A 12835-nucleotide genomic window follows, 5' to 3' on the forward strand; every position below is an offset into this window, starting at 1 on the left:
GTTTGTAGTTGGACATTTTAGGTTTTGAAACATTTTCTAGAAATTTAAATGACAAAATATATCTAACTTTACCTTTATGCCAACATGTTGCAATGCCATTATATAATCTCAGTTCAGCTACCTCTCACATAATTATCTAATTATTTAAATAAAGAGGGATGTAAGCATGGCAGCCTCACCAACCATCGTCATAAAGATCAAGACAACTGACAATATGCAAGAGCAGTGGCATTTTTGACCCTGCCCCCTGTGGTTGGACTCCTCCTCCCTCCTCCTTCATGTGCAGCACAAGGCTGCAGGTAGCATCAGTGGCTGAGGGCACAACTGTGCTGCTGATTCAATGCCCCTTTTACCAGTACAGTGGTACTCATTTGCTAACCACAGAAGGATAACAAGCTGAGTCAACCCCACCTGGGGTTAATTAAACAGAGAAGCAGGATTTGAACTTAGGACCCTAGGATTCCCAAGCTCACCACCCTAACAACAAAGGCAACACCAGGCTTAGGCAGGATCAAATGGTCAGATCTCCCCAAAAATGCAGTTACAGGCACATTTTAAACCATTTTAAGGGAAATTGTGTATGCAATCAACATTGGGAAATGCATGAAATATGTAACGATTTTTTTTTAATTTTATCTTTTATTCTTTTTTCTTCTTCTTCATGCCCCAGGGGATGGGGGATTTGGTGTTATAGGGGTCAAAATGGGGGAAAATTTTTAACTCAAAATTTGATATTAGGTCATTCCTGTTGAAACTTTTGTGACATATCTTTCAACTTTGCTTGAAGTGAGAAGCATAGGGATTTGCGATGGCATGCCATCAACTTCACTCGAGTTCTACAATTTGAAACAAATTCCCACCATTTTCAATTTGTCTTTTTCACAAATATATACATATTATTATTTTTTTGTGCAGGATGTTCCTTTTTAATCCACCACAGAGGTTCATGATTCTTCACTTCTGTTGTTTCTTTATTCTGTGCAGGGTGTTTTGGCTGCAAAGTGTTCTCATGTGTCAGAGTCAATGCAGAGCCTTGAATCCCAACTACTGCAGGTTCAGGATGAGAAAAAGCAAACAGAGGTGGGAATTACTAAAGAATGGGTGTTCTTGGAAAAGGGTATGCCCCCACCCCTTCCCTATTAAAATAAATGGAATGCACTCGAGGGACGTGTTCACTCATGCCGTTATGTTTGTCTTCTAAAATATGTTCTGGTTATTTTGTGATGGGTTGTACGATAACAATTTTTTTTTTTAGAAGTGAAGTAATTCTGCAAAACCAAATGAAGCAAATAACAATTAATGAGTTAGTTAATGAAATAAATTAATAAATAAACAATCTGACAATTGTATGAATGTATGCATGTTTGTATGTGTACGTCTGAGCCAACAACTTAGCCAATGTGTTACTGCGGCAAATTTTCGCACACATTCTCAGAATACCCATGGGCAGATCATGTGCGAGAAAATAATTTCCCCAGCATTCTTCTCCACCGACAACCACACCCTGACGATCAGGGACAATACCTAAGTTAGACTGCATATTATTATTTGTTTAGCTTTGTTGGTACCTTTGTAAATACGGTCACTTCTGGCAAAAAAAAAAAAATACGTCCTGTAATAACCAACCAAAAGAGAAAGATGTCATTTGATGTGGTTGGTGAAACTGTAAATCTGACCTTGGTGAGGCAGTTTCCAGCTCTACAGTCTCCTCATTTGCCCCCCCCCTGCCTTTTACCCTCTCGCTCTGCAGCGGTGTGTGTGTCTGTCTGTTTGTCTGTCTGTCCAGGCCATAACCTTTTTTTTTTTTTTAACTATTTGAGCTTTTGTCACCAAATTTTCAACAAACCTTTTTCATAAGAAAGTGGTACTTTGCGAACTTGTATGGAGAACACAAATTAATAATTTGGTGAAAATATCAATGGGCAGAGTCACGGTAAGTACAAGTTTGTCTGAGCACATCTGCCATGTAGTGCAAGACGACAGGTTATTTTTTTAAATCACTTCCGTGTTTCTTTACTTTGTCCGCTTCCATTTTGAGATTCTATCGAGTTCAACATTAGAATTACTGTCAGGTAATGATCAACAAACCTTTATCATGAGAATATTCTGATTTTGATGTATCATACTCTTTACACACCATTGGTTCTGCTGAAACAAATTATTGGCAAGTGTTTAAATTGGGTGGTTTGCCATGCCATTGCCTTCTCGTCTTTGTGTCCATGATGTCATCTTTTAAATGCTGAGCATCCAGCAAGGAAACAGCACGTACCCTTCTTGAGGCCGATGAACTGATTTAATTTTTTGGATCAGCAGGTCAAAGGTCACCTGTTCTTTTAGGATAATTTTATAGATCGTAAGTCAAGTTAGAAACATCAAATGTTGTCACTCTTTTAATTTTCTCTTTTCAATATCTCTCTCTGTTCTGTGACCTTCTTTGACCTCCCCCTACAGAATAAGCTTATACCTGTTGTAGGGTTTGTTTCTACAATTGGTGTCCCCATCTTAAGAGTACCTCAGAGTTTTTTTAGACTCCTTGGAGTACTAAACCACCATTTAGGTTTGTTTGTTTTTTTCTTCCTTTGTTTTTTTCTGCCTATGTCCGAGCTGTATCTCAAATCTGGCTGGGAATTTCGGAATGAAATGTTGCATCAATAATGGGAATAAAAACTATACAGGGTTCACAATTTTTTTGACCATGACATAACTTTTAACCCAATTATAGACATTTTTACGTTTATCACCATAACTCAACTAAGAACGAAATTGCCATCTCCAGATAGCCGAGACAGAGCAAGAGGCATTTGCGCTTAATTTTCATCATACCCCTCCAGGTTAAAGGTCAACATCTTACACACCTAGGAGTATGAAACCACAATTTAGGTTCTTCTCCCTTCTTTTCTGCCAATATCTGAGGACTTTCAGAATGAAATTTTGCATCAATAATGGCAATAAAAAGTATACACGGTTGACACAATTTTTTTTGACCATGACCTAATTTTAAGGTCATGACCAAAATATAGACATGTTATCATTTTTCACCAAAACTCGTGTAAAGTTCATCTGATTAGAATGAAATCGCCCTCTCTAGATAGCGTAGAGCAAGGCACATTTTTGATGATGTACATCACACCCAAGTCAAGGTCAAATTGCGGTCCTCAGATAAAAAACGCATTTTTTTGCCAACATAGAATCTCAAAGACTGTTTTGCCTTCCAAGATGTTCTTGTATCATAATAGTGTACTTGCACTGATGTTGTGCACCTGATACTTGATTATTGTCCTTGACCGACTTTTTTCGGATTGTGACATAATTACCAAAAAACACCTTTTTGATGATCAATTGAAGAATTTTTTTCGATTTTCTTGATGTTGAGTTTTCGGGATAGATTGTGGATGAAGACACATTTTATTAATTCACACTCTATCCCTAAATGTTGAAGATCAAAGTCAGATGGCAGTGAAAAAAAAATTGGCCATCATTGGGTCGCAGGGAAGGTTTTCCCTTGGTGATCACTTTGTGATCACAAATATCTAGTTACCTCCACTACCGAAGGTGAAGGAGGTTATGTTTTCACCCCTTTCTGTCTGTTTGTCTGTTTGTGTACAGGATATCTCAAAAAAAGTGGTGGACTGATCCGGAAGAAATTTTGTAGAGAGGTTCAATGTGTGACAAGGATGAACGGATTAAATTTTGGTGAAGATCCTGATCCGGATCCGGATCCGATTATTGAAATTTTTTTAAGTGATTCTTCACCATTGAGAGATTGTGCTAACTCGATATATCGCACGATATCTCAAAAAGTTGTGGACGGATTCGGACGAAACTTCGTGGACATGTTAGGTGTGTGGCAAGGAAGAATTAATTCGATTTTGGTGAAGGTCCAAATCCAGATATAATACGAGAATTATTTAATTTTTAAAGTAATTCTTCACCATTGAGAGATCGGGCCAAAAACGATATAGTACTGTGCAGCATGATATTTCAAAAATGTATTGGTCCAGATATGTTCTCGTGGATCAGGCATTACGTGGTGGAGGTATGCACTCTACCGCGTGGCCTTCCAGTTTTCTATGCAACCTTTGAGATCAAACATAACAGCGGGCTTACATCTATCATGGACAGAGGTATATCCCCAAACACATTTGCTTCAAATTATATTTTCTAATTTCACTTTGTGCTTCCATGTGCATCAAGTAAAAAAATAATAATTAATTGAAATCCTTAAATGTTAATTTGGACTGGTTGGAGGTTGAAATCTCCCATTGGATTCCTGGATTCAACAAGGTTTGCAGATAAGAGTGCCCACTTCATTATACCTTCAAAACCCACTTCTAGAGTCAATGATCTGATCCTATCCAGCCATAATCTAATGTACCTTTTGTTAGTTTATACATTTTCTCTGAAAGTTTATTCTTGATTTTTCAATAATTCAATCAATGATTCTTCCCAGCAATCAGGCAGAGATGCTGAGGACAAGTTGGAGGAGAAGCGAAGGGAGGTGTGCCAACTTGTGAATGAATATGTAGATCTGATGAAGAGTCAAATCAACAATAGGAAAATGGAGAAGCTTTCTCTTCTTGAGAAGCAGAGAGAGAAACTGGAGCAGCAGATGGAGGCTCTACGTCAAGGAAAATCTGCAATGGAAACAGCACTACAAGACCTGGAGGCCATTTCTTTTTTGCAGGTGTGGCTCACTGTAAACATTTTACAAAAGTTGTAATTTTTAAAATATATCGTTCAGGGGTAGTCTGTCACTGTTTAAATATAAGCCTTCATGACAAGTCATTATCGATGCCAAAGGTGCAGTGTACGTCACAATGCTTCAAAAATGAATAATGCAATGGATTAGAAAGGTAAGTGAATGCATTTCCATGGGTGTTTATGTCATGCATGATGTGATGTATATGTATGTATTTGTATATATATGTGTGTGTGTGTGTGTGTGTGTGTGTATATATATATATATATATATATATATATATATATATACACACACACACACACACACACACACACACACACACACACACACACACACACACACACACACACACACACACACACACACACACATATATACAAATACATTTGTATATATGTGTGTGTGTGTGTGTATATATATATGTATGTATATATATATATATATATATATATATATATATATATATATATATATGTATGTATATACATATATATGTATGTATATACATATGTATATATATATATATATATATATATATATATATATATATATATATATATATATATATATATATATATATATATATATATATATATATATATATATATATATATATATATATATATATATATATACACTTCACTAGAGGACCTGAGTTCTGAGGACCTCTGGTACACTTCACCAGCGGACCTGACTTCAATTCCTGATCTGGCTATGTAATTTTTCCCACATATATATTATGTACGTTTGTCTGTTCATTTATGCAATTGTATTTAATAAATGTGAAGAAACATTCATTCATTAAAATATCTTGATATTGTGCTTTGTTCTCTGCCTTTTCAGAGTTCCAAGGACCTGCTTAAAAGGTTGGACTGCAATAGCGTCCAACACATTATCAGGAGTATCCATGATGTTTTTGACCCAATCATGCTTTAAACATTTGAAGATATTTATAATCGTTTTCACTTCACAAAAAAGATATTCACAAAAATGCCAAATTTAGTCCCCATGATGTTTTTGTCCCACTTTATGTGAGTGTACCTGGAATAGTCACTGGAACATGAAGGAAAGTAAGGTTATTCTGATCTTCCCGTTTGCACCCATTCACTATTAATATATTTATTACCTTCGCAAACTTTGTTGCGAAGGTTATGTTTTGATCGCTGTGTATTTATTTATTTATTTGTGAATATGTGTGTTTGTTTGTTTGTTTGTTATTCGCATAACTCCAAAAGTATTGAACTGAATCGCAGCAAATTTGGTGGGATGATTGGTTATTATCCGAGGACCATTTGATTAGATTTTGGGAGCGATCGGGTCAAAGGCCAAGGTCAAGGTCATGAAAAGGTCAAAATCGTCTTTTTACCATAGCGCGGTCAATTTGTATCCAATTTGCATGCAACTAATCCCAAAATGTTCAGAATTCAATGCCCCATCTTGTGATATGTGACATGACACAATGACGTAATAACCCTTATTAGCGGTTGGGAGTCAAAAGTCGGGGGGGGTCACGACATTGCAAAATGTGCGGTTTTAGTCATAACACGGTCAATTCTTATCCGATTTGCATGAAACCAACACCAAAATGTTGACTGTTCTTTTCCCCACACTCTAATACCAATTACAAAATTAAGAGTACAAAGGTCAAGGTCGAGGTCATGAAAAGGTCAAAATCGTCATTTTGCCAGAGTGCGGTCGATTTTTATCCAATTTGCATGCAACCAATGCCAAAATGTTGTGAATTCAATGCCCAGTCTTGTGATATACGATATGACACAGGAAATTTAATGTTTTTAAGCCATCATAACACATATGAGATGGCAGATGTGGTATGGGATTAAATACCCTCACAATCAACGGTTTCTGGGGGGGGGGGGTAGCGTTGACGAAGGTATGCGCTCTACTGAGTGCCCGTTCTAGTTTAATATATACATTCTCCATGAAAGAGCTTTCAGTTCTGGCTTCTCACAAGGCTTGCTTTGCTCCTGCAAGGCTAAAAGATTGACTTCAGATTACACTCAGTCCATTTGTTGTTGGTGTTGCTGCTGTTGCTGGATTTTTAATTTTTTTAAACTTCATGTCATGTTCATTGCTCTGATTGTGAGTCCTGAATGACTTCATATATTTGTTTTTATTTTGAATTAGCAGAGTACCCACACACTGGGTGGGTCGAGTTTGCGTATTATCTGCTGAAAAAGTGTAGTCTGTATTTTGCAAGAAGACAAAATATGTTTGCGTGGTGTATGCATCAAAGGTTTGAGATGTTCTCATACTCTAAAGGGTATCTTCCAATAGTAGTTACGGTTTAAGGGGTCGTAAGGGTCCAATTTCTCAAGCATCTAAGTAGGTCTAAAGCTCGAAATGGTTAAGGGACCAAGCTGTCTGACCTGTGTAAAGGGTGTAAGGGATCTAAATGGTGTTAAGGTCTAAATGGTGAAGGAGTGTAAATGTGTCTAAAGTGTCAAAAGGGCCTTAAAAGGTAAAAGGTGTCTTAGGGGGTCTTGAAGGTCTTGGGAGGGCTTCGGGTCTTAGGGCGACTTAGAGGATCTTAAGAGTCTTGGGTGTGTAAAGGGTTATGGGGGTCTTAAGGGTCATGAGGGGGTCTTTGGATCATGGGAGTCTTAAGCATCTTAAGGGGTCTTGGTGGTCTTCATGGATCTTTGGGGAATTATGGGGTCTTAGGGGTATTTGAGGGTCTTTAAGGATCTTATGGTTATTGGGGGTCTTTATGGGTCTCTCGGGTCTTCGGGGTATTAAAGGGTATTGGGGTCTTGGTGGTCTTTGGGGGTTTTAGGCATCTTAGGGTACTTAAGGGTCGTAGGGTTAAGGGGTCTTAAAGGGTCTTGAGTTCTTAATGGTCGTGAGTGTCTTCAAAGGTCTTGGTTCGGGGCGTTAAGGTTTTAGAGGGCTTTAGTGGGTCTCAAGGTATCGAGGGGTTAAAGGGGTCTAAATGGTGTAAATGTCTAACTGTGTCTTCAAGGGTCTAAGCCCTAAGGGGTCTCATCAGTCTAAGAGGTCAAAAGGGTTAAAATGTGCATTCAAATAGTACGTAATTAATAGACGTACGTGTAGTCATGGTGAAACAAAATGTTCCATATTCAGTTTACTCAGTTGCCCTCGTGTGCTTGACTCCTCTCCTCCCTCGATTTCCTTCTCCATTTCTGACATATAAATGAACAGTTTTGGGTTGAGGGAGGAGGGTCATTATAAATGTCCTTTGTATTTTTAATTGGGCACAAAGTTAAATCTTTACAAATTCTGTTTTGTTCATCGTTCTTGTTCCTCATGGTCTGTTTCCTTTCTCCAGATCTCAAATCTCAATCTTTGTTCCTTTTAAATTTTCTTCATCGTTTCTCAAGCAGCCTTACACCTCACTGCCTCACCCCTCCACATTTTGTTCCCTCCTTTGTGATCCTCATTTGAGTTTATCTTGTTGAGTTCATTCCTTCCTGTCCTTATCCTTGCTCTTTCCCATACTCCTCACCCTAAAACGCTCTCTCTCTTCCTCATCTCCTCCTCCTCCTCCTCCTCCTCCTCCTCACCTCTCTCCCATCTTCCTCACCCTCATATTCCCTTCAAAACCATTTCAAACTAAAACAGCACTCGTTGGAGCACATACCTCTGCCAGGTTGAACAGTTTAACTTTTGTATCTCACCGATAAGCTGGATCTGGATCTGGACCTAAACCAAAATCGAATCAAGTTGTTCTTATCACCAAAGCAACCCATCCACCTAGGTTTGTCACAACCCGTCCACAACTTTTTGAGATATCATGCAATATATCGCTTTTGGCCCCATTTCTCAATGGTAAAGAATCATTTTTAAAATTCTCGTATCCAGATCCGGATCTTCACCAAAATCGAACCAATTTGTCCTCGTGACACACACAACCTGCTCATCAAGTTTCGTCTGAATCCATCTGTAACTTTTTGAGATATCTGACTCACATACAGAGACAAAGGGGGGCTGAGTCTTGGGTCTCCTTTCTGTCCACTGTAAACAAGTTGTTAGATCATTCTCACCCATGTCTTGCACACTGCAGACAGACAGTTTTTTTTTTTAAATCACATATCTTCTGAACTTGCCCTTTCTTCTGTCCATCTCCTGTCAGGAAGCCGAATCCGGGACCAACTGACCCACAGTGTCCGTTGTTTGCCTCGTGCTCTTCATCTCATCTTTCAATCATGTCATTCTTCATTGACTTGTTCTTTCTCCAAAGCACACCTCATTCTCTTAAACCCTCACTGACCCACTCTTTCCAAACTGTCCATAAGTTATTGTCTTTCTATTTCCTTTATACCCATTGATTGAGCTCCTCTAGAATCTAGACTTCTGAATAAAAATACAAAAATACACTCAATTTATTTTATGGTTTTAATTATTTACCACTCTTTTACAGATGATTTGTTTTTGATATGTAAAAAATGTATTATTTTAACAATATTTTCTTCTCCAAAAATTTATTAAACTGATGTTTTTACATTTTATTCCAAGGATCAAGACCATGTCAGACTTTAATTCCATGAAGGCGACACCGCTCACAGTTCTGGACTTCTCGAAGGAGGAGAATAATTTGGACGCGCTCATCAAGCTCAACAAGAACGTCCTGGAGAATATACAGAGTGAGTGACACAAACTAGACAGTTTATAAAGACTAGCAGTCCTGTTCGTCCGAAGGACCAAATTATCATTGGTCTTCACATCCTTGTTGCATACCTGCCTGCTGCACTGCTTAAGCATGAGCTTGCCTTTCACCAAGCCCAGATCTGATTGGGGCCAGTGCGGGGATTATACGTTTGCTATTATTATTTTCAAACGATACTACTAATCTTATTATTGTTGTAAATATTATCTATCTATAATTCCAACAATCTCTGTGTGTCTGTGTGTGTGTCTGTGACCGCTGTTTCTCGACAACCACTGGTCCAATCGAATTGAAACTTGCCAGGTTTGCTGGGGACCTGAGGATGTGCCTTATCAAGGTTTGATATTAATTGGACAAGTGGTTCCCAAGTTATGGCCATTTATTTACCAAACCAATGACAGGACACAGTGCTATGACGTCACAATTCTTCTTCTTTTTTCTTCTTTTTTGCACGTACGGCCACGCACATACGGGCATGCACGTACGGGCCCACACTAGTTATTATTAATTAATATATGCTTTGTGGCAATGTTATCGTTGTTTTTGTTATTTATTTTGAAATTAGAATGTCATGCGGTGGTAGAAGGACGCATTAAGCTGCTTTATATACCTTAACATGGCGTGCCTTTAAAACATGGCAATTGGAACGGAATTTTTGTAATTAGCCGAATCAACTCAGGAGGTGATGATAATTATTTTGGTGTGTCACATTCCACATCAGAATGCTGTAGTATAACTCTACCAAAATCATGCCTCACACACACACACACACACACACACACACACACACACACACACACACACACACACACACACACACACACACACACACACACACACACACACACACACCTCATCCATTTATAGGAGAGTCTTAAAGGGTCTACAAGGTATTTTGGGTCTTTGAGGTCCTCTGGGTCTTTGGAGTCTTTTGGTTCTTTGGGAACTTTTCTATCTTCTGGGTCCTCAGGGACTTTTGCATCCTTGGGAACGTTTGGGTCCACTGGGTCTTCTGGTTCTTTTGGTTCTTCTGCATCTTTTGGGTCTTTGGGGTCCTCAGAGTCTTTTGCATCTTCTGGATGTTTTGGGTCTTTTGGATCCTCAGGGTATTTTGAGTCCGATAGGTATTAAGGGTCTTTAGGGGTCTTAAGGATATTGGGGGTCTCAAAGGGTCTTCGAAGGTCGGAGGGGTCTCAGCAGGCGAAAGGGTCAAAAGGTAAATTCCAATAGTGCATAATTAATGAATAGACGAACGTAATTAATACACAAAAAGTATGCCTCACACACACACACACACACACACACACACACACACACACACACACACACACACACACACACACACACACACACACACACACACACACACACACACACACACACACCCATTTATAGTAGAAAATTATAAGGAACACAAAACGTGACAAATATGGGAGGGAAACAGGAAGAGAAATTTTTAGAAAAGAAGCGAATGGCAATGTTTTTTATATATCACAAATCATGTATCAGGGAAGAGTGAGGTTACAGAGAGCAAAAATCCAACATGCTTTCCATGGTGCAACAGGTGTACACAACAGGTGGATGCAAAAAACAAGGGAACACTTCAACAAGTTTTGTGTTTGCTTGCGTCATCCATCTTGCTCATGTCAAGGGGGGAGCCTGGGACTTCATTGGGCAGCCGGCTACCATCTTGCTCATATAAAGGGGGAAGCCTGGGACTGCATTGGGCAGCCGGCTACCATCTTGCTCATATAAAGGGGGGAGCCTGGGACTTCATTGGGCAGCCGGCTACCATCTTGCTCATATAAAGGGGGAAGCCTGGGACTGCATTGGGCAGCCGGCTCCCTTCTTGATCCTGCGCAGGGAGCCAGAGACTACATTTGGGCAGCCTGGCTACCCTCTTCAAATGGCCTGTGGGATGGCATATGGCATGCCGGGTTTGGGTGAGTTGCTTCCAACAGCTGAAGACAAAGCAGAAGGTTCAGTGACAGACTACGGGGCCTTTTGAACAGGCCCCGAAGACATCCGACCTTCAGCTGCAGAGCCCCCACCCTCATATATATATATATATATATATATATATATATATATATATATATATATATATATATATACTGACTAACTTTGCCATGCCCTTGTTCCCACAGAGTCCATCAGTACTGGGCCATGGTGTAGTGTAAATTTATAAGCTAAGGTGAATAGTGTGTAAATATGTGGACCCTCACCTGCACGTGTGTTTTAGCGCCGGCAATTTAGATAAGTTGTCCGAATGAGTCTGTGTGAGTTGCTTCGGTAGTTACGCAGCGCAGTAGGTTATTTATTTTTGGGACACGTATACACAAAATGTCGCACTCAGGGATCCGAAGGTAAAATGTATTAGGGGAGAACTTGCACATGAAGGCACACAAAAATTTGACGACTCAGGACGAGTCTGTAAAAAGGGGAGGGGGTAGTGTTGTGGATTTGGAAAGCTATCGCACTCAACGTTAAGGTCCTTTAGCTCAGTTATATCGGTAAGTACTTGTTGCCAGTTAGGATCCCGACCCTAGTCTAATGGGTAATTAAATTTTCCTGTGCTGTGAAGTTGTTTTAATAGTCAGGTTTTCTTTTAGTCATTTTTTACACCACCAACTACATCATTGACTCCACCGCCGACCGCACCGCATTGCCCTTGCCTTCGCTTCACTCCTGTCACCACACCACCTGGTCAATAGGGGGGTTTGCTGCCCGTTTTGGCGAATGGGAGGATTGACGAGGGCGCATGCGCAGAAGGTCGTCCGGTGTGGAGAAGGCAGGGTTCAGGGAGGAGCCACGCGGTGGCCCTCGACCAATCGGCGTGCAGCGGGTGGGGTGACCGTGACTCAGCCAATCCGGGCCCGCAACGGGAGAGGACGGAGTTGCGAGGAGGCGCCCCTCTCCTCCCCCCCCCCCCCTTTGAGGCGAGGGAGATAAAAAAGATAGTGCAGTCTGTGCGCAAAAAGGAGTCCAGCTGTTCGTTCGTTCTGTACTGGGATCGGCACGTTGAAAGTTCGCTGTTCAGTGATCAGCACGGTCTGCGCACGTGCTGAGGGTTCATCTTGCTGGAGCGCTCGCCTTGCTGGGCTCGTCGTGCTGGTCTTGGTGGTTATCAAGCTGTTCTGGAGACGTCATCCTGTTGGGTCTTCGTCGCGTCGAGGACAGGTCCAAGATAGACCCTGGCTTTCAGCTCGCCTGTCCCTCTGAGCTGAAAGTAATATTAAAGGCAATAGCCACCATTTCTGTCTGGGTGTGCGTGTGTCTGTTTGTGGCGCCCGTCTTGTAAGTAGTAAAATTGCATAAGTGCCTGTGCTGTATATTATTTGCATTTCTTTTATTCGGTATAAATCTTCCCTTGTGTGCTCCCTAACAATTCCCTCATTATTTGTAATAAAAACTCCAATTGTTAAATGTACTCAGCTCGTCGTGTCATTTCCTTCATTGGCTGAGCATGTCGTGCGTGTGAGGGATTA

General features: G+C 40.2%; 2 protein-coding genes across 6 annotated transcripts in view; one reads left to right on the forward strand and one right to left on the reverse strand.

Annotated features, from left to right (window-relative positions):
* LOC147033509 (E3 ubiquitin-protein ligase TRIM7-like) overlaps positions 1–12835 on the reverse strand; it is a 1095521-nt gene that overhangs the window by 40347 nt on the left and 1042339 nt on the right. The window lies entirely within an intron of this gene.
* Positions 1–12835, forward strand: part of LOC147033510 (E3 ubiquitin/ISG15 ligase TRIM25-like) — a 38947-nt gene that overhangs the window by 9296 nt on the left and 16816 nt on the right. For all 5 annotated transcript variants that reach the window (XM_085855569.1, XM_085855544.1, XM_085855551.1 and 2 more), the window contains 4 exons: positions 985–1080; positions 4451–4684; positions 5546–5568; positions 9197–9324. In XM_085855569.1, the coding sequence (XP_085711695.1) occupies positions 985–1080; positions 4451–4684; positions 5546–5568; positions 9197–9324 (481 nt within the window). The remainder of the gene's footprint in view (positions 1–984; positions 1081–4450; positions 4685–5545; positions 5569–9196; positions 9325–12835) is intronic.

The sequence above is a fragment of the Eptatretus burgeri genome, chromosome 2, assembly GCF_056783735.1.
Source record: "Eptatretus burgeri isolate ZD-2024b chromosome 2, Ebu_testis_v1, whole genome shotgun sequence".
Taxonomy (NCBI): domain Eukaryota; kingdom Metazoa; phylum Chordata; class Myxini; order Myxiniformes; family Myxinidae; genus Eptatretus; species Eptatretus burgeri.